Source organism: Myzus persicae, unplaced genomic scaffold (assembly GCF_001856785.1).
Source record: "Myzus persicae strain clone G006 unplaced genomic scaffold, MPER_G0061.0, whole genome shotgun sequence".
NCBI lineage: Eukaryota > Metazoa > Arthropoda > Insecta > Hemiptera > Aphididae > Myzus > Myzus persicae.
The window spans coordinates 298,706-317,394 of NW_019101794.1; the positions used below are offsets into that span (position 1 = coordinate 298,706).

An 18,689-nucleotide genomic window follows, 5' to 3' on the forward strand; every position below is an offset into this window, starting at 1 on the left:
ATAACTCCAAAGTTCGAAATACAAAATGATTGATACAATTACTTACCCTTCTATGCAGGATACTAGGATCTTCTATCAAATGCCAATAAAATATTCATAAATACATACCTATTAGGAAGTCTAATTATTTTGAATATTGCATTGAGTATAGGAAATTAACTATAGGTATATCGTATATATAGTAACAATGGGATGGTTAAATTTTAATTTCAAGTGAATGTGTATTAGATTTATTGTGATTTTGGCTCTCGTAAACAATGAGAAATATGTCAATGTTCAGATAATCATATATGACATCATGGGCACCCATTGGGGGAGGGGGGGGGACAATACAGGGCACTTGCCACCCCCCGGGAAAAAAATATTATTAACTTGTAGCTCAATAAATATTACCACAATATTACCTTATTACCGAATTTTTTTATTTTGACCCCCCCTAAAATGTTACCTATGGGCGCCCATGTATGACATGTATTATTATCATGGGTTTGTTTAAAAACTTCAATAGCTCATCAAAACGTGTGATTGCACCATTTTTTTTTTCAGTAATTAAATCGTATGATGAATCTTGTATCAAATTTTCGATGTTTAAATTTGTATTTTATTTTAACTACGAAATAATTCACAAGATTTTAAGATTTTCACGAATTTTGTTGAGATTTTTAACTTTAAAGATTGTGAAAAAAGTTTGACAGTATTTTTAATATTTTTCTTAATGCGGTAAGAGTAACTTATGTTGAAAAAATAAATTAATAAAAAAACTTATTTTATTTATTAATAAATTAACAAATTAATGATTAAATAATAGGGGGCACAAAAGAAATTCTTGCTTTTTTTTTATACAATATTTTCTGGTATTTTAGCTGTTTTGGATATTAAAATCCAGTCTTTTTGAATAAATAAATAAAATTAATATCACCACAATTAATGACTTCCAGTATACCAGCTACACGCAAGTTGAAACTCTTAAATTTAATACAATAATTTATGAAATCATTGTTTGTAAAAAATGTTTGACGATGTGATGCCCCGTGATTATACTCGGTATACTAATTAGATAGGTATATTATATACTTTTGTAGAAGCACTTGAGTACCTAACCATCTTTTCCCAAGTTAAGCACTGCATTTGTATTAATAAATATATGTAAATACTAAAAAAAACATTTCATATATATTTTAATCTTACAATAGCTAGACAAACTAAGCCTGACACATCATCCACATCAACAAAACCAAGTACTACATATATTTGTTGTATTAGTTATTTCAATAAATTGCAACATTTTTTTTGTTGTATTAAGTATTCGTGAATTAATTATTTTTTCTGCAATGTTATAATATAAATCATGGGACTCACAACATAAATCTGCTCTGATGATAGAAAAGCCATACTATCACCATGGCATATTAACCCATAATGAATTGAATGTCCTTTAATGCCTAGATAGTTTTAGACCATTCAAAAACATATAAGCATTTTGAGATTACAATAATATAAAAAAAGTTTGAAATTAATTTTTAATAAATTAGTTATGTATATTTTTATACAATTACAGTAGAAAAAAATAAATAACAAGCTGAAACTAGACTTTCAAGTGTTTTAAAATGTACTTACAGACTAAGGAAATTCTTTGAACTTTGTACAATAAAAACTTGACGTACCCGTTCCTTTAACATATTTTTTGAATCGTAACGTTTACAAATTGATCTCAACAATCAACAGAAAGAAAGAGTAATAATTAAATACAAATTGTTGTGATAAATAAAAAAATAAAAATAATGCATAGCATACACAACTAAAAAAAAATACTGTTTGTGAACTAACGTAACTTAAAGATAAGAATCGGTCTGTTGCAAATGCACTTTCCTTAAGGTATAAAATGAATTTTGTGTTTTAGTTATCATCTTAATATAACAAACTGGTAACATTTTCTCTTCTTCTTTTTCGTATGTTTATATAAAAGTATATGTTATGATGGTAAATAACAATCTTTTAATCATAATTAATATAAAAAAAAGTTAATAATAAAAGTAATAATATAACAAGAGATTATCTATGCATGGACCCGTTCAAAGGTTGTAAATACGAGCCGTTGTATGCTGAAGTGGGATACACACTATTCTGATGGTGTGGATCTTGTGTATGCGTCGTGTACTGTAATTGTCCAGCCGTCTGGTTCATATAACTAGCAGCAGATGGCGGTGGAGTGGATTGAGACGCTACCCTGTAACCGTTAAAAGGAGGTGGCGCACCATACTGCATTGTCATAAGACCAACGTTTGGTGACGCCGGAGAACCGCGTGTTTGATGACCATACTGGCGTGACTGATTGGTCTGACCCGCCTGTTGGTACAATTTATGATAAGCAACCGCTGACTGTTGCAGCAAGTGTGCGGCGGCTGCAGACGCAGCTTGAGGTGGTGGAGTCATGTTAGCAGGGGAAGAGGCTGGTGAGGATGCAGGCGAAGAGATGTGCCTGCGGTGGTGATCCAATCCGTTTGTCATTTGTTGAAGTTTGGAAAGGTTGCATGATGCCATCTGTGCAGCTGCAGCAACTGCGTGTTGGTTAGAATGGGATAAGTAAAAATCAGCAGACGAACATGTGCCTCCTTGTTGACCCATTCGGTGTTGGATCACTGAATGATGATAGGGACTAGAGGGCGATGGCTGTGGCATCATGTATGTAGCTGTTTGATGGTGATGGTGATATGATTGTGTGTGGCTAGGTATTGGTGGTGGGGTGGGTTGTTGAGAAGATGGTGCAACGGGTGTCTGGTTCTGTTGAGCCAATCTCCTTTGTTCACTTTTTTTATTCCGAGATTTCGTCTGATGAACAGGAGGCGGCACCTGACTAGGTACAGGTGGAGTATGGTGGTACTGAGATGAATGGGCCAAATGGTGATGGAGCGATAAGTGCATCATAGATTGGTCAGTATATGGTGATTGTTGCATAACAGATGAATATAAAAGACTGTTATCCATAGTCTTGGGCAAGTTCATTACTTCTTTGTCTTTGGGTAAGTTCATGTTAACAGTGTCAGTTTTTTTGTCTGTATACATGTCCTTTGTTGTTTTAGAGATGTCTGGATGGCCCATAGCTATAGAATTATTTATCTTTTGATAGTTGAGAAACCCCATCGTAGGCAAATATTCATGTAACCGTGATTTATCTACTTGTGGCACTTCAGTGGGCAAACGATATGGCACAGTTTTTGGTGAAGGTGTTGTTCTTTTAGATTGCTTCTCATGTTTGACATTGTCGTATTTAGGCACAACTATTGAGTGTTCAGAAACAATTGAAGGAGAATAATTTTTTTCAGAAACTTTAGGTTTTAATTGTTCCACAGGCTTAAACACTTCCTGTGAACTATTGATGGGTGGAATAACTTGCAAATTTTTTAAATACTCAACAGAATCTTCTTTATTGTACATTTGCTTGTTAATATCTGGCTGATGCATGTCCAATTTTCTATATTCATTCAATAATGCTTCGCCATATTGTTTTGTATTTGGAGGTACTACAGTCCCTGATTTACTGTATTCATTTGGCAAAGGTTCACCACCATACTGTTTAACATTTAACAGTGATGAATCTGACGATGATTTACAAAAATCATTTGTAACCATTGAACAAGTACTATACTGTTTATCAGTGATAGAAGATATTGGAGGCTGTACAGTAATATCTGCTTTAGAAAAACTATTGCATGTTGCTGAATTATCAAACATTCTTAAATCAGTCTCAACAGAATCTCCTTTGAATTTACTCGATACAACAACTTGGTCATTGTATTGCTTTGTTTCAGTTTGGATAAGATTTGTCTTGTCAAAATTATTTGGCACATTTTCATTTTGCTTCACATCCAAAGGCACAATATTATTACAAGGTTGTACTTTAGGTTTTTCTAATATTACATTATCCACAATAGATTTCTGAGACTTCTCTAAGTCACATGTGAATTCCACAGCATTATTGGAAGATTCTTTTTCAGATTCTGATAGTTTTATTTTAGGAACATCATTACACATATCGACTACATTAAAAGACTCTTCGCTATTTGGACATTTTAGAATGTCATTGTTGGTCATTACTTCTACAGCATTAACATTACTATCTACTTTATTTTGGGGTTCTTCGGGTTCTTCCTCATTGGAATTTATAATGCTGTCACTATTAGTTTTAGAACAAATTATATTATCAACAGTTATCTCGTCAGCCTTGAAATCTGTATTTGTTTTTGAACATTCAGCAATAACATTCTTTGATTTTTCAATCAATACATCATCAGTATCCATTTGGTCTATTTTATCCTCTAATGGATTTTCTTCTTCAATCTTTGTATATTTATCATCTTTTTCTTCGATTATGTGTTCTGGACTCTTATCGTTGTTTTCTTGTAAGTTTTCTTTTTCTCCATCATCGTCATATTTTTCAGTTATTTCTTTATTTTCCTCTTTACTCTCTATATTTGTACTGTCCTCATCACCATTGCCTATATTGTCAATGTTCTCATTTTTCACCTGATAATAAAAAAAATAAACCGTTAAAAATTTGGTATACATTTGTATAACATGAATATATAATTATAAAATACTATAGAACTACAATGTACTCACAGGCTGTAGTTCTACATTATCATCAATAGGTTCAATTTCAAAAGACTCTTGTTCAATTTTTCGAACTTTCTTGACTTTAGGTTCGATGCTGTCATTTTGGGTTTTAGATCTTTGTCTTTTACGTGATCTACCACCCCGAGGCAACTTCCTTTTCTTCTTTTTAGGAATAACAGTCACTTTGGAATCTGGATTTTCACGCTTAAGGAAATTTGTGATTGAACTGAAAAAAATTATTCATTATTATGATATACATAAAAAATCATTCATACATAACATACATACATACATCAAATTAATATTTTTAATACCTTTGTTTGGTTTTGGCTGGAATTTTAGGATTTGATATTTCAACTTTAATATCTTCAATCTTTTCCTCCTTAGACTTTTCAATCGTTTTGTCTTTTTTAGTTGATTTTTCAGTAGATTTCCATTTTGCCTCCGACTTTTCATTAGTTGAAAGGTCTTCAATGGATTTATCTTCTACTTTAATATTGATTATTCGTCCATTTTTATGTTTCTTCACAATTTGTTCTCCTTCAACTTGACTTATTGTGGTTTCAATAGATTGAATGGAATTAGGTTTTTTCTCGGCGCCATATAAACACCTACGCTTCTTCTTATCCATTTTCCTACGTTTCTTTATCATTGGCATTCTTCTTACAATACGCTTCTTTTTAATTGGACTTTTAATTATTTCAATTTTTATAGGAAGAGGTTCTTCAAAATCTTGGTTGTCCTGAGAAAAAATATTGTAATAATTAAAAACAATTATTAAAAAATAATTTTTTTTTTGTTCAGAAAAACTAACTTTGTCATCAGGCGAAACTAACAAATTGGATGCTGGCATTAAAGGAGTCCATCTTAAACATTCTGGTTCAATTGGAATTTGCTTAGATGAATTTTTTCTTTTTAAATGAGCATCTACAATGTTCCAGTCAATACAAATTGCCAATTTCTCACAGACTTCAACAACCATGTTGAGAGATTGTAGAGTATATGTAATATCATGTCTCATTAAACCTGAATTAAAGTTGTTTATACTATTTTAGTTATCTCATAAAATTCAGATTTAAATTTCAATTGAATTCATTTTTAGTTACCAGTTTTACTGCTAATATCATTAATACAAATAGAGGCATTGTCTCGGTGTTTGTCTAAATATTCTAATATAACAGCTTTCCAATATGCATGATATGATACTTGACCTAAGTCGGAAAGAGGTTTTTCTGGCGTTCCTGGTTGACCTTCAATTTTTGATAGAAGATAACCTGAAAAAATAAATTTGACATGATATTTGCTGATAAAACTATGCATATAGTTTTAACATACTGAATTCAATGAGAAATCGTCCAAACCCTTGTCTTTGATACTGAGGCATAGTTAAGATACAAGATACATTATATTTTTGCTGACAGTGTTTTTCTTTTGAAAAGTAACCAACCAAATGACAGCCCTAAACATTTTTAGTAAAACATAATAGAAGAAAACTATAAAATGTATTTAAGTAGGTTACACTTACATAACCATCATTTTTTGTCAGAACATAAAATAGGAAAGGCTCAACATCATAGTACAAAGTTTTATGATCCAAAAATAATTTTGCTAATAGGCATAGTGTTTGGCAATAAATTTTGTTGGCGTTTCCATCAACCTGCGCAAAAAAAAATTGTTATTTGTTTAGTTTACCTCTTAGGAATCTTTAAATAAAATTAATTTACTTCAAAAACACTCAGATTTCCACGCCGATAAATTTCAGTAGCTGGTGGGTGTCTCCAGTTACAGTTGTGCATATGTCTTTCCAAAACCGATTTACTCTTAGTGTATTTCAAACAAAACTCACAAAGGAACAATTTTGGAAGTCTAGCATACTCTTGTGGAAAAGGAGATGAAAACCATGTCTCCACTTCATATTTACCAAATTGAATTGCAGCAGGACATCTGACTGGATGATTAGACGTAATGAACTCAGGTGCTTGAATTGTACTCTAAAAGGTAAATCATCAATTAAAATTAAGACATACTAAAATTTAAATATTTAAATATTACATTCATTGCTCGTGTTCTTGTCTCCTTATAGATTTCGACATCCTCATGTAAAACGCCAGATGGTAAGTCTGATGCAACAAGGCGGCTCATATTTTCCAATACTGAAAATTGTATTTAATATTTATTACTAAGACTGGTTAGTAAGCCAAAAAGGTCAAATGCAGCATTACACTAATATAAAATGTTAAAGAGCATGGCAGAACACATATTAACTGTTCAAAAATACACTATAACCCGTTGTAATCTTGCATAATATGCTTATTTTTCAGTTCTTTGATGAAAAATGTTCAGCATAGTACATTTTTCAACGATTCTCATGGAAATTATCTTAAAAGGGTTATACTGTATTAAGTAATAAAATAGAATAAAATTTTTTTAACTCATATAATAGTTTATTTATGTGATTATCAAGATTGTTTCTAATATTAAATTGAGCAGTCTTTTATACATAGAAACCATTGTATGAATTATTGCGTAAATTAAAATTAAATTTTAATAAACTCACAGGGTTAATTTCTTTAAGGCTGTCTGATATGCTCTCAACAAATAAACGCAATATTGTGGTATAATATATTACTTGGTATCTACATACTACGTTCGCTTGATTGACTCAAAGGAACAGAAATAAAAACCTACAGCATGCAATGGATTAAAATTTATATAAGCCCTTATGAAATATGGTAGTATTTTATGCAGCTGGCGAATACTAGCAGGATTTTGTAAGGAACTTGCTTACCGGAACGGGTGACTGGACGTATCGTCGGCACGGACAGATGGTCACGGAAGGCGGAAGGAGAAATGTCTAAGGATTTATCATTATTAAGCATTTTATCACCCTCTATTCCTCCTACTTCTCTAGTTTCCATCAGTTTTGATGTTACTGCTGACTTAACCAAAAAACTAGGAGATTGTTGTTTGTCTGGTATTTTAAGCTTTTTATCAGCACAAGTGACTTTTGGGTCAGATTTGATGGATAATTTTTGATCTTTTTCATTTCGAGGTCGAGTCCGAGATTGTAATGGTGTTGAATAGAAATGACTTAAACCATCAAATAACCCCTTCAGTTGAATAAACCCAGCAATAGGTTTATCTTTTTTACTATTATATACTTCAGGTTTTATAGGTTCAGTGGTAGCTTTGGCAGCCAAAGCAGCAAACCCCCAAGGTTTATCTGAATTCTCTGTCAATAATTGTTTGAACAGAGAAACAGGTGAATCTGAATTATCTGATTTGGAATGTGAAAGTGGAAAAATTTTAGGCTGTGAACAATTAACTTTAGCAATTAGTTTTGGTGCTCTTAATAATACTTTAGGGGTTACTTTAGATTGATCATCATTAATTTTATCAGTTTTTTTTAGGTCACTAGGATCATTCAGCTTATTACTTATTTTTAAACGATGTTCATTTTTTTTAAGGGATTGAACCGACTCAGATGTTGAGTTACAACTTTTAGAGGACACATTTGAAGGACATTTGTTAAAATCGGCATTCCTTGCGGCGAGACATTTCGGGAGAGGAAATATGGGCCGGCTTGGACGCACAGAAAGAGAACAAGCATGCGCACTGCTGCTACTACTGCTGCTAGAGCTGTTACTACTATCACTAGAGCTACTGGTTGTGCTACTTGAACTGCTGCTGCGACTCCGGCTGCTCGAGCTTGAACTCGAGCTGCTGGAGCTATCACTGCTGCTAGAGCTAAGGCGCATATTTAAGGGGGCATTGACTTTCGGCACACCAGATCCTCTCCCGTTCACACCTCGCGCATTAAACGCAGCACTTTGCCTAAAGAATTTTGCTTTCTCCTTGGAGATAGCAGTGTCCCGCCGCACACTGCCGCTAATCGGAACGGGAGAGGGGGGAGCCGAGGAGTCAGGAGAGGAGACATTACCGTCTTCCGTGACATCACGTTGATTCATTGAACTCAAAGTGGATGGTGTTCCAAGCTTAAGATCTTGAACCTTTAAGTGTTGACTTCGACCACGGCTAGACCTAAAAGTTTAACAACAACAATTTGAAAATAGGAAAATCATTGGATCTTATAAACTAAAAATAATTAGTTGATATTATTTTTGGTTTGAATGTTTTCATAAAATTATTCAAGATTTTGAGAATTGTGATTTATTATCATATTTCCTATAATAACATTTAACTATTTTAGATTCTTCATAATTGTTAAGCTATAATTATATTTACAAAAAGCTTATGAAAAAAAACTATTCTACACTCTGAGCAGACTGCACAACGTGTTTAATTTTATCTTAGGACAACTTTTATAGTAAGTTCCTGATTAGTTGAATTTGGTAAGTATGTACTTCAGAGGGAAATTTATTAATTTTAGAGAGAAAAAAAATAATAATTACCCAAAACTAGTTTATTAAAACTGAAAATCTGTATTGACATTTTTTCAAATATTTATGTTGGCATTTTCTAAACATGATCTATTTAGCTTTTTTCAGATATTTACAGAAATATGAAATTGTCATCACTTTTAGTTTTGATTAAAATTATTTATGAATATGATACAAATTGTATTTTTAAGTAGAAAATTAAGAGACAATTTAATACACGGTTCCTCAACATTTTTTCTTGGAGCAATTAGAAAACATTAAAAATGTAGTCACTCTTTATTTTTTATAATCTTTTAATTTTAAAATGTTGTAAAAATTCAACAAAGTTGTGAATGAAAGATCAAAATTGTTTTTCATTATATACAATCAGCATACAATACAGCAGAATAACTTTTTTTTTTAATTGAAAAATTGATAAAAATAACTTGGGGTTTAAGTGAAAATTAGAATGATTCTCATACAAGTACAATAAACAAATTTTTTTTTATATAATAGATGCAAGTCATCTCATTTTTAAATAAAATGACTTAATTTTAAGAGTGTAGAGAATAATACAATAAGTAAAATACAAAACAATAATACAGTAAGTATAATATGAGGTGTAATCAATTTGAGAAAAAGCAGCACAAAAATTAAAACCATGTTAGTCTCAAAAACTATCAAATCTGAAATAACTAACAGGGACACCATCAAAATTAATATTTAATTTATCAACATACCTTTGGTTTTTAAGACTTGACTTTTTCCTACCCCTTCGCTCTTCAAATGGTTCTACCTCCATAGAAATGGTGGTGTCGTGGTGATCTAAGCAAAATGAACATCTCCATGCCAATTTTGGTTTATCTACAACCGGAGGTTGTAGACATTGCATATGATAACCTCGATCGCATGTATCACAGTTTAACAAAAACATCTAAGTATAAAACAAAGTTAATATCTATGATTTTTATTTTTATTTTAATTGTACTTACATGCTCAGTCACCGAACATGATGGTATTGCCGAACACGTTCTACAGTCCTGACAAAACCATCGAGAACCACGAGCTAATAAAGTAGTCAAAGGGCCACTACATTTATTAGCTAAACAAGAAGGATGCAATGAAACACCACAACCACCTCTACATTGTTTTAATGATTCCGCTTCACCACATTGGTTTCTTGCCGATGTACCTAAACAATCTGCACAGATATTCCTGGAAGCCTGTTAAAATTTCAATATATTAATAAATACTGAAAGAAATAATATTTGACCTTAGTTACTTTATTTAATTCTTTGTCACTGGCTTCATGATCTGTCAGTGAACTAGTATCACAAACAGATACCTTTTTCCGTTTTCTTCCAGCTCTACGGAGTGAAAGGGGGGTTGTTTCAATTTCATTTGAATCAACTTTAAGCAACCGTGCTTTTCTTCCAGAACTATATTTTAAGACTGGTGTTCCAATCAATGATGTAGTGGAATCTGGACTGACAGGTAACCTATATAATTTTCCATCCAACACCAATAAACCTTTATCAACTGCCTTGGTCAATGTTGACTTGAGTAATGAAGTCAAGTCACATCCTTCATTTTTTAGTTCTATAGAATAAGCATGCTGAATGTACCGATCAATGTTCTTATACGATGAGCCCTCTTCATCTAATTGGCTAACTACTTTCACCAAAATTTTTGTTAAATCAGTATCTGCATTAATAACCAGTTTACGATTTGCAGTGCCACAAGGGTTCATATAAGTATTTTGGCCTTTGTTGAAGACTTTCAACACAGCTCCACTTTCTACACATCGTTCAACTTGTGTTTCAATATCCCCTACAGGGTAACGATGATGCTGGCGAATTGCATTCACAATACGTTCCAAGGATGGCCGCTGCTTTTGGCCACGAATTTTATTTACTGCGTCCAAGACCCATGTCTGCCATTGGGAGAAACTTACACTGGCATTCTCCTTTTCCTTCATTTTTCCTAAAAAATGGAAGAAATAGATAATTATTATACTGAAAACAAGATACTTTAAAAGCAAATAAATAAACAACAATTTATTACTAGATTACTAATGGTACATAAATATTGGCTATTAAAACATTATCAAGATTTAATATGAATATCAGGTTAACAAATAAAATAAAATTCTTATATAACATCAAATTGAATTAACTATTATATAATAATATTAGTAAAAATTACTTGAAGCGATTAATACCTAAATAAAAAATGAAATACTTAGTTAGCAATAACAAAAAAAATATGCAATTTATTCCTAAGCTAATTGATTAATCTAATTTTTTGCAAGGGACTTTTTTAAATTTTCATTTGGATTTTGTTTCTTTTATCTTTTGAGGTTATGTATAAGTATAACCTTTGAGGTTAATAAGTGTCAGATTCTAGGCTTCATTTAAAATTAAATTGAAATAGGTAAAAATTACAATTATTAGAAATGTACAACAAATATTAAGAATGTTGATGGGTACTTATAAATTACTATTATACCCAATCCGCAAACAAAAGGAAACATAGCCAGGCAATAATATAGTATGTGACAAGAGCTTTATGTAATCATTTAATAAATTGAGTCATTAGGTAACAATTAAGTAACAGTTGAAAAAGACTTGTTTAAGACAACAGTAGAATGGTTGGAATACCTAAAGATAATAATGAACATAATAATATCACGTCAAACAAATTAATAACAATTGAAAATGGAATGAAATAAAATTACCATCTATCGTTATCTTTGACCACCACAGCTTATTGTGGGATGGTAGGTAAAAAACTTTATCGTCGCCTAGTAACAACCACAGGTAGGTACTTATGTATAAGGCAATAACCGAAAACCTATGTAAATTGTCATTTTCTGTGGTGTTACCCTCTATAATACCTACCTATAACTGTTAACTTAAACGACGGTTACGATTTTAGCGCGAGGATAACGTAGAAAATAAAAAATACAACTCACAAGCAAAACGTTTCGACGACGAGCAAATGTCCATTACGAAAGCGTCCGTCGAAATGATCTAAAATTAATCGGAAAAGTTGCGTACAATAAGACCGAGTAGAGGTATATTTTTATATAATATCGTGTATTGTCGTGTGTACAGTGGTATGAGACAGACAGAAAGAGAGAGATGCAGAGAGAGAGATCGACACCACGACGGCGTATCACAAAGAAATCGTATTATTATTATTATTACTGAACGTACAATCGTACTCTGCTATCACAGTCGTGAAATGATAATCGCATTTGTTTTGATGGCATGGGTGGTGGAAAACCGGGGGATATAGACGCGGGAGAATCTTATAATATCATAAATCATAATATATATTTTCAGTCGTCGATCGCACTAAGATAATTTAAAAACCAAGATAACGATTATGTTCTATTTATCGCCGTACAGACCGAAACGGAATCGCAAAACCAACGCGACGAATGACGACAATGACGGCCGAGTGAAGCGAGGTGGCAGTCCGTCAAGTCGGGGGGATAAGGCTGCGGCCATTTTGGCGACTATCACGGGTGTGGAGGGGGCGGGAGGGAACAAAACAAAACACCCTTTCCCCCCGCCGCCACGAAACAGACGAGGACCGCTCCCTCCAAATATTTGACCCACATAGTTCACACTGTACATGAGTATTAATATTTGTTATTAACAAATATGCGAATACGCGCCCGCACGGTCAATGGTCATTATGGATGTACGAAGGTAAGCTACTGTGTACGACGTTACACGGCGGGGGAACGGTGTTTCGTGGAAAAAACACCGACGATGACGAAAAATTAAATACGAACGACGACAACAGCACAACCACTCACCTCTTTATAATCCGACAACTGCGCAATAACGATAATCGGTCTGGTCCGCAAAAATACCGCCGACCGTCCGCGTAGTTGTAGTTGCAGCGGCTTTATTGCACATAATATTAAATGATATTACTATTATTATTATTATTGTCGCTCGGTAGCACGCACGCACGCACGCGCCGGCACTCGTTGAACGTTCGAAACACTTTAACACACACGCTCGGCGGCGGCGGCGGCGGCGACGAACCGGAAGGTCCGTTCACAGTCGTCGCAGTCTCCTTCGTCGTCGTCGTCGGCGTCCGCCGCGGACAAACGGCGACGGCGGCGGCGTCCGACGCACTATCAGCCGACGGGAAAGACGCAAAGGTTGACCCAAAGGTATGCTTCACCAAGCGAGCGCCCAAAAACCGTTACGCGATGCAGCCTCGACGATTTTTCGCGCGCGATCGGCGTAGGACGGGACGACAACGGTGTACCGAAACGAAATCCTATCGTTGGTTTAGCGGCGTTTCCGTGTTTACCGCACGTCGTAGTTTGAAAAATAAAATTATAATAATATTTAATCGTATGGAGTGCAAACACTCGTTAGATGTTTGTAGGACACCTGGACACGCGCGAGAGGATATGCGCACGCTCGTTCGCTGTTACTGACGCGGCTGCTCAACGGGGTACGCGCAGTGCGACCGTACGGGGTTTTTCGCCGTTTCCGTTTGTACGCTACGGCGGCGGTGGGTGCCGGGTAGTGGGTACGAATGTAGTGTATGACGCTGGTGGCGCGCAGCTGCGTTTCCCCGAAGATGGCCGTTGTGGTCGTCGACGATTCCGGACCCGGTTATAGTGGTTACTCGCCGACCGCGTCAGGTTGACCAACGTTATCGCGACCGACCGGCCGGCCCCGGTGCGGTAGTAATAGACAAGCAACTTACATTCAAAATAAATCGTGTAAATATTTTCAAACCATCAAACGTATTATTATTTAGTAAGTGAGATGTCGCAATTATTTGACGAGCTACGCGGAACAAATGACAGTTTATCGAGTTCTTTGTTGTAACGCGTGATAACATCGCAATCTGCCGTTCCCGCGTAAAATATTAGATCGTTTAGATTAATTGTCGCGGTCGTGCCGTCGATCTGCAACTAAAACATCATTATAAGTTGTTGTCAGAGTATAGATAATAAATAATCTATAACTATGGTTGTTGTTATTTTTATTGTTGTTATTGACCGTTGTTATCAACTACCCTCCCCCTTATTTCTACAATTTGTACAATAACGACATGTACGGAGGTAAGTCATTATCAACTTCTATTATAGTGTCCCGTGTCCTAACGGAGGCGGCCGACGATCAACAAGAGACGATAACTCCGGCATTCCGCACAATACCTGGCTTTGACGGATGACGGCTATTTTAGTATTATTTTATTTACGAGGAAATGAATAATTTATTGGGCATTTGAGAAACGAAAAAACCCCGTATTTACACATTGCAAATAATATGTTCTTGAACTTCTATTGTGATTTGTTACATTAAATGGGATAATATTTATTTATTAATTTATTATACCTTAACATAATATAACATACTGTTTTTTTTAGATGTATATACTGAAATAAGCCATCTATAAAAAAAAAAAGGATAGTAAGAATATTTGAAAAATTTCATAAATTGAGGGAAAAAATCACTGATGATTAAACTTTCGTCATTTTCAACAGTATACTCGAATAATAAACTATCTTCGGGAATCCAAAATAATGAAATAAATGTAAATGTTGAGACTTCCTAATAGCATTTGCTCAAACCATAAGAAATCGCTGTAATTACTAAAGGTCTTATAATATTCACATTTTATTTCAATTTATATTACACAATTAATATTATTATTATAACTCGATATTGCGACCATTTTTTTTATACGTATAAGTAGAATATAGCCAATATAGGTATAGCATAAAAGTAATATTATATTTTTAGGATATAAGTCAATTTTAACATTATAAAAAATATATTTACTGTATTTCAAAAAAATATATATTTAATAAATTATTTAAATTTAATTAAATTCAACGTGCCCGTCAATCCCCAGTATAATGCTACTGAGGGTGTCTTTCCAACAACCCGATTTCATGGCGTCGAATGAAAACAAAATGTAAACTAAAAATAAATGTTTCTTTCTGTGTCAGCTCTCCGCTATATGGACTTATTCCACTAGTGATGATACAGACTCGACCGATTACGCAGTTTTTTGCAAAAAAGACCACATTGTTCGGAAAGGGCATTACGGAGAATTTATTGAAATACTAAATCTGACCAGTAAAAGTAGTACACCTAATCAGCATGTGATGGATACAACATAAGATTAATATATTTTTTTATTTAAATGCCTAGCAAACCAACGGTATCATAACCTGCATGTCTCAATGGCCAATGTGTTTCCGAAAAACGGTTCACGTCCGTCAGCGGTCACTGGTCAATTATTCGTCACTCATCGGTGTACTGTGATAGTGTGACTTTAACTGTGACTGTGTCTGACTGATCTTAGACACCAATACACCATGTGCGTTTTGTGTCTTGTAATATTTGTTTATAGTGTTGGGTAGTAACACAACACAAATTACTGTAACCAAATTATTTTTAAAAGTATAATTATTATTATAATTTCTATGGAGTAACACGCTATAAATATAAGTATGTAGAGAATGTATGACAAAACCTATATTAATATAGGAGATATGATATTCGAGAACAGTTAAAAATAAATTATATTAATTTTACATTCTGAAGTAATATCAACAAAATTATTGAAGATCCCAAGAATTAATGTTATAAAAGCAGAAAATTCGGATTCAAAAATAAATATTAATTAAAATTAATTATGATTTATGACATAATATGAGTCAACCTGAGTCCTTATATCTATTTTGTTATTTATTTTATAACTGATATACTTAGCTCAATGTTATACGGTTACCTATCACCAGGACCATATATACTATATAGCGTATAATAGGTATCGTAAAATGGCGTAACACAGACAGAATTTACTATTTTTATTTCAAATAATTCTGAGAATAATAAATCTAAATTTTTATTTTTATTCTTAAATACAGCCAATAGTTATATGCAAAAAGATAGTGATAAGCTCTTCAAAATTAAGAAAAATTAATTTCTATTAAATGGAGTAACGCCGGACAGACATATTAATTCATAGATAAACGACGTTATCATTTTAGGGGTTGACTTCTCATTGTGTAATGCAATTCATGTTTTGAAAAGTTATTTTGATTGATGTTAAACAATAGTATTTTTTCTTAAATTGTTTTAATACATTTTTTGTAAGATAAATTAACACATTTTAATTACTATTAAATAATAATCAAATAAAAATAGGTTTATTGATAACAATATTTAAAAAAAAAATTAAGAATTAAAAAATTAAAAAGATACTAATGAATATTATATTACAAAATAACTGAACAAAATTTGTATCTATTATTACGCAACAAATCAATGGTGTCTGGAGTTACATACAAAACGCCGCTATTTAAACTTATCAATGTTACTTACTAGATGTTTTTTAAAATAACTTGTATTTCAATTTTATACTCTTTTGTAACAGTATGTTGAATATTAATTATGTTTTGAATAATTATAAATATAGGAGTTTCTAAGTATAAATCGTGTACCTCCATAGTTATGACGTAATTTTGACCAAAGTAGATTTTTCGTTCGAATCACCTACCTATAATATTTTGTAACAATAAACCTTAAACAAAACAATATTCCTTTAAATTGTATTCACTCTAATATCAAAACTAACAGCACACTAATGAAACAGATGAACGAAAATTTGTTATACATATGTGTGTAAGACGGAAACAAAACATGAGGGTACGACGTCTTCTTAAAGTCTTAACAAACAACAATGTACATAAATATTAGACCTATACAATTTATTTATATATATTTATAGGAATAACGTATAACAATCACTTATTAATTACTTATTACTAGTTATAAGTCGTGGAATTGATTATATAATTCATTTTTAAATACAATATCGTTATCTATAACGGCCAACTTTTTAAATGAAGAAGTAATCTTTAATTTTTATTGATTTTCGAATAAAACGATCAAAAATAATTCATAAGAAATAAGTGAAAGTGGTAAAGCGTCATAATAAGGATATAATGAGGCAATGTTCACCCGCTTAGAATAGGGACAAGTAATTTAAATAATACATTCAATAAAATATTTATTTTACGAATTTGAATGTCAACTCTTAATATATTAAATCATACATATTTCAATATCAATCGTCAAAATATTTTATTTTCGTCCTACCATACCATTTTAATAGTATTCGCTTTCACTGTTCTTACTAATATCTTAGAATAGACTAATTGCGGGGAGCGCACGTGAATTGGCGGTGCCCGGCGTGGTGGGCCATTCCAATAACCGTCCATACGGTATAAAAATAAATATGAGACAAGTAGACGACGCGTCGAGACATGAGACTAGCGACGTCTCGTTTTTCTGAGCACTGTGTGCTGGGGAATTGCAAAATTATTGAGTGCTATTTTGGCCCAGAATTTCTGGGTATTAATGTTTCGCTACGAGGCACGTCTCACGGTTCATATTTATCATTTTTGTTATATGTTATTTTTCAAACAATAGCAGCCGTCGTGTCATAGTCCGCAGCAAATTTGTTATATTGACTACCGGTTGGTTTTTATTTTACGATTAATTATTTATGGCGTAATATTATCTAAATATTATCATTTATCAAAATTGTAATTTTTCGTTATACCTTACGAATTGATGAACGAGATTTTGTACTAAGAAATTGTAAATTAATCACATGAAAAAAGACAGTGTCCCCTTATTTAGTGTTAAACATTTTTTTAGTTAGTATAATAAGTTTGAAAAATTGAAACGTTTCTAATATATTTAATTTTGTTTCTTATTTTTGAACAGTATATAAATCAAATACAATAAGGCGGAAGTCCAGGGGGTGTAACTCCAATTTTTTCCAATTTCTCCCCGGCCTAAGGACTCACGCCTTACTTTATACTCAATTTCCGTTTTCCGAAACAAAATGCCTGCCTGACATAAGTATGGGTGACATGAAATGTGAATATTTTTTAAATAGCCCGCGAACGGTGTAAAATTGGCACGCTTTTCAAATAAATCATAACGGTTACCACGAGGTGCGATAATAAATATTAAATATATATATAGGTACGATTTTATTTTATTAGTGTAATATTTTCCAATGAGTTACATACCTAGTTACTAAGTTATAATGTCGGAATCTGTATTCTGTAAGAGCAGTAGTCGCAACTTCAGCCTCAACTTAAGATTTATACTTCAGGTTCGACCATCGTTCATGCTCGCCATAGACATATTAAATACTAAAATATATGGTACAATATATTTATATACTTTTATATGTCTATATGATGCTCGAAGCCATGGTCACGCAAACAGGTCTGGAAGACTGGAAAACAGGCAATAGGCATACGCTCTGCAATTCCACACTGAGTCACTGTCCGGCGCGTCTGAAGAACGCAGAAGTACAGAGATGCAGAACGATCTGTTCAACTATGAACTATGAAGCGATAATGAATAATGATGTATACTATGTATAGTACTGCCGTTTCGCACTATGATATCTAGCGCGCTCTATGAATTTATATTTCAAAATTAATATGAAATATGTTAATACCAGTAATTACGAAGTGTCATTACATATTTTTAAGTTAGTTCCTAGTTCCTACCTTTAATCTACGTCTATGCAAATAAAATAATCATGCATAATACACATCGTGTGTGTGTAGTTAATCAGGGGCGTCCCTAGACGGCTAGACAGTTTTCAAGG

General features: G+C 33.0%; 1 protein-coding gene across 4 annotated transcripts; it reads right to left on the reverse strand.

Annotated features, from left to right (window-relative positions):
* Positions 1 to 1,680: 1,680 nt before the first annotated feature.
* Positions 1,681 to 18,281, reverse strand: LOC111030444 (histone acetyltransferase KAT6A). Of its 4 annotated transcripts, none has more exons than XM_022309935.1 (14): positions 18,097 to 18,281; positions 10,276 to 10,976; positions 9,986 to 10,216; positions 9,734 to 9,927; positions 7,403 to 8,655; positions 6,667 to 6,767; positions 6,339 to 6,605; positions 6,140 to 6,271; positions 5,950 to 6,073; positions 5,721 to 5,888; positions 5,429 to 5,640; positions 4,929 to 5,356; positions 4,621 to 4,840; positions 1,681 to 4,524 (listed from the first exon to the last, which is right to left on the reverse strand). In XM_022309935.1, the coding sequence occupies exons 2-14, from the start codon at positions 10,969 to 10,971 to the stop codon at positions 2,053 to 2,055; spliced, it is 6,498 nt and encodes a 2,165-aa protein (XP_022165627.1). In that variant the 5' UTR covers positions 10,972 to 10,976; positions 18,097 to 18,281; the 3' UTR covers positions 1,681 to 2,052. The 4 variants fall into 4 exon arrangements, with proteins under 4 accessions (XP_022165627.1, XP_022165624.1, XP_022165628.1 ...); XM_022309932.1 differs by lacking the exon at positions 18,097 to 18,281 and adding an exon at positions 12,823 to 13,536; XM_022309936.1 differs by lacking the exon at positions 18,097 to 18,281 and adding an exon at positions 12,823 to 13,525 and having other exon boundaries at positions 8,555 to 8,655.
* Positions 18,282 to 18,689: the final 408 nt, after the last annotated feature.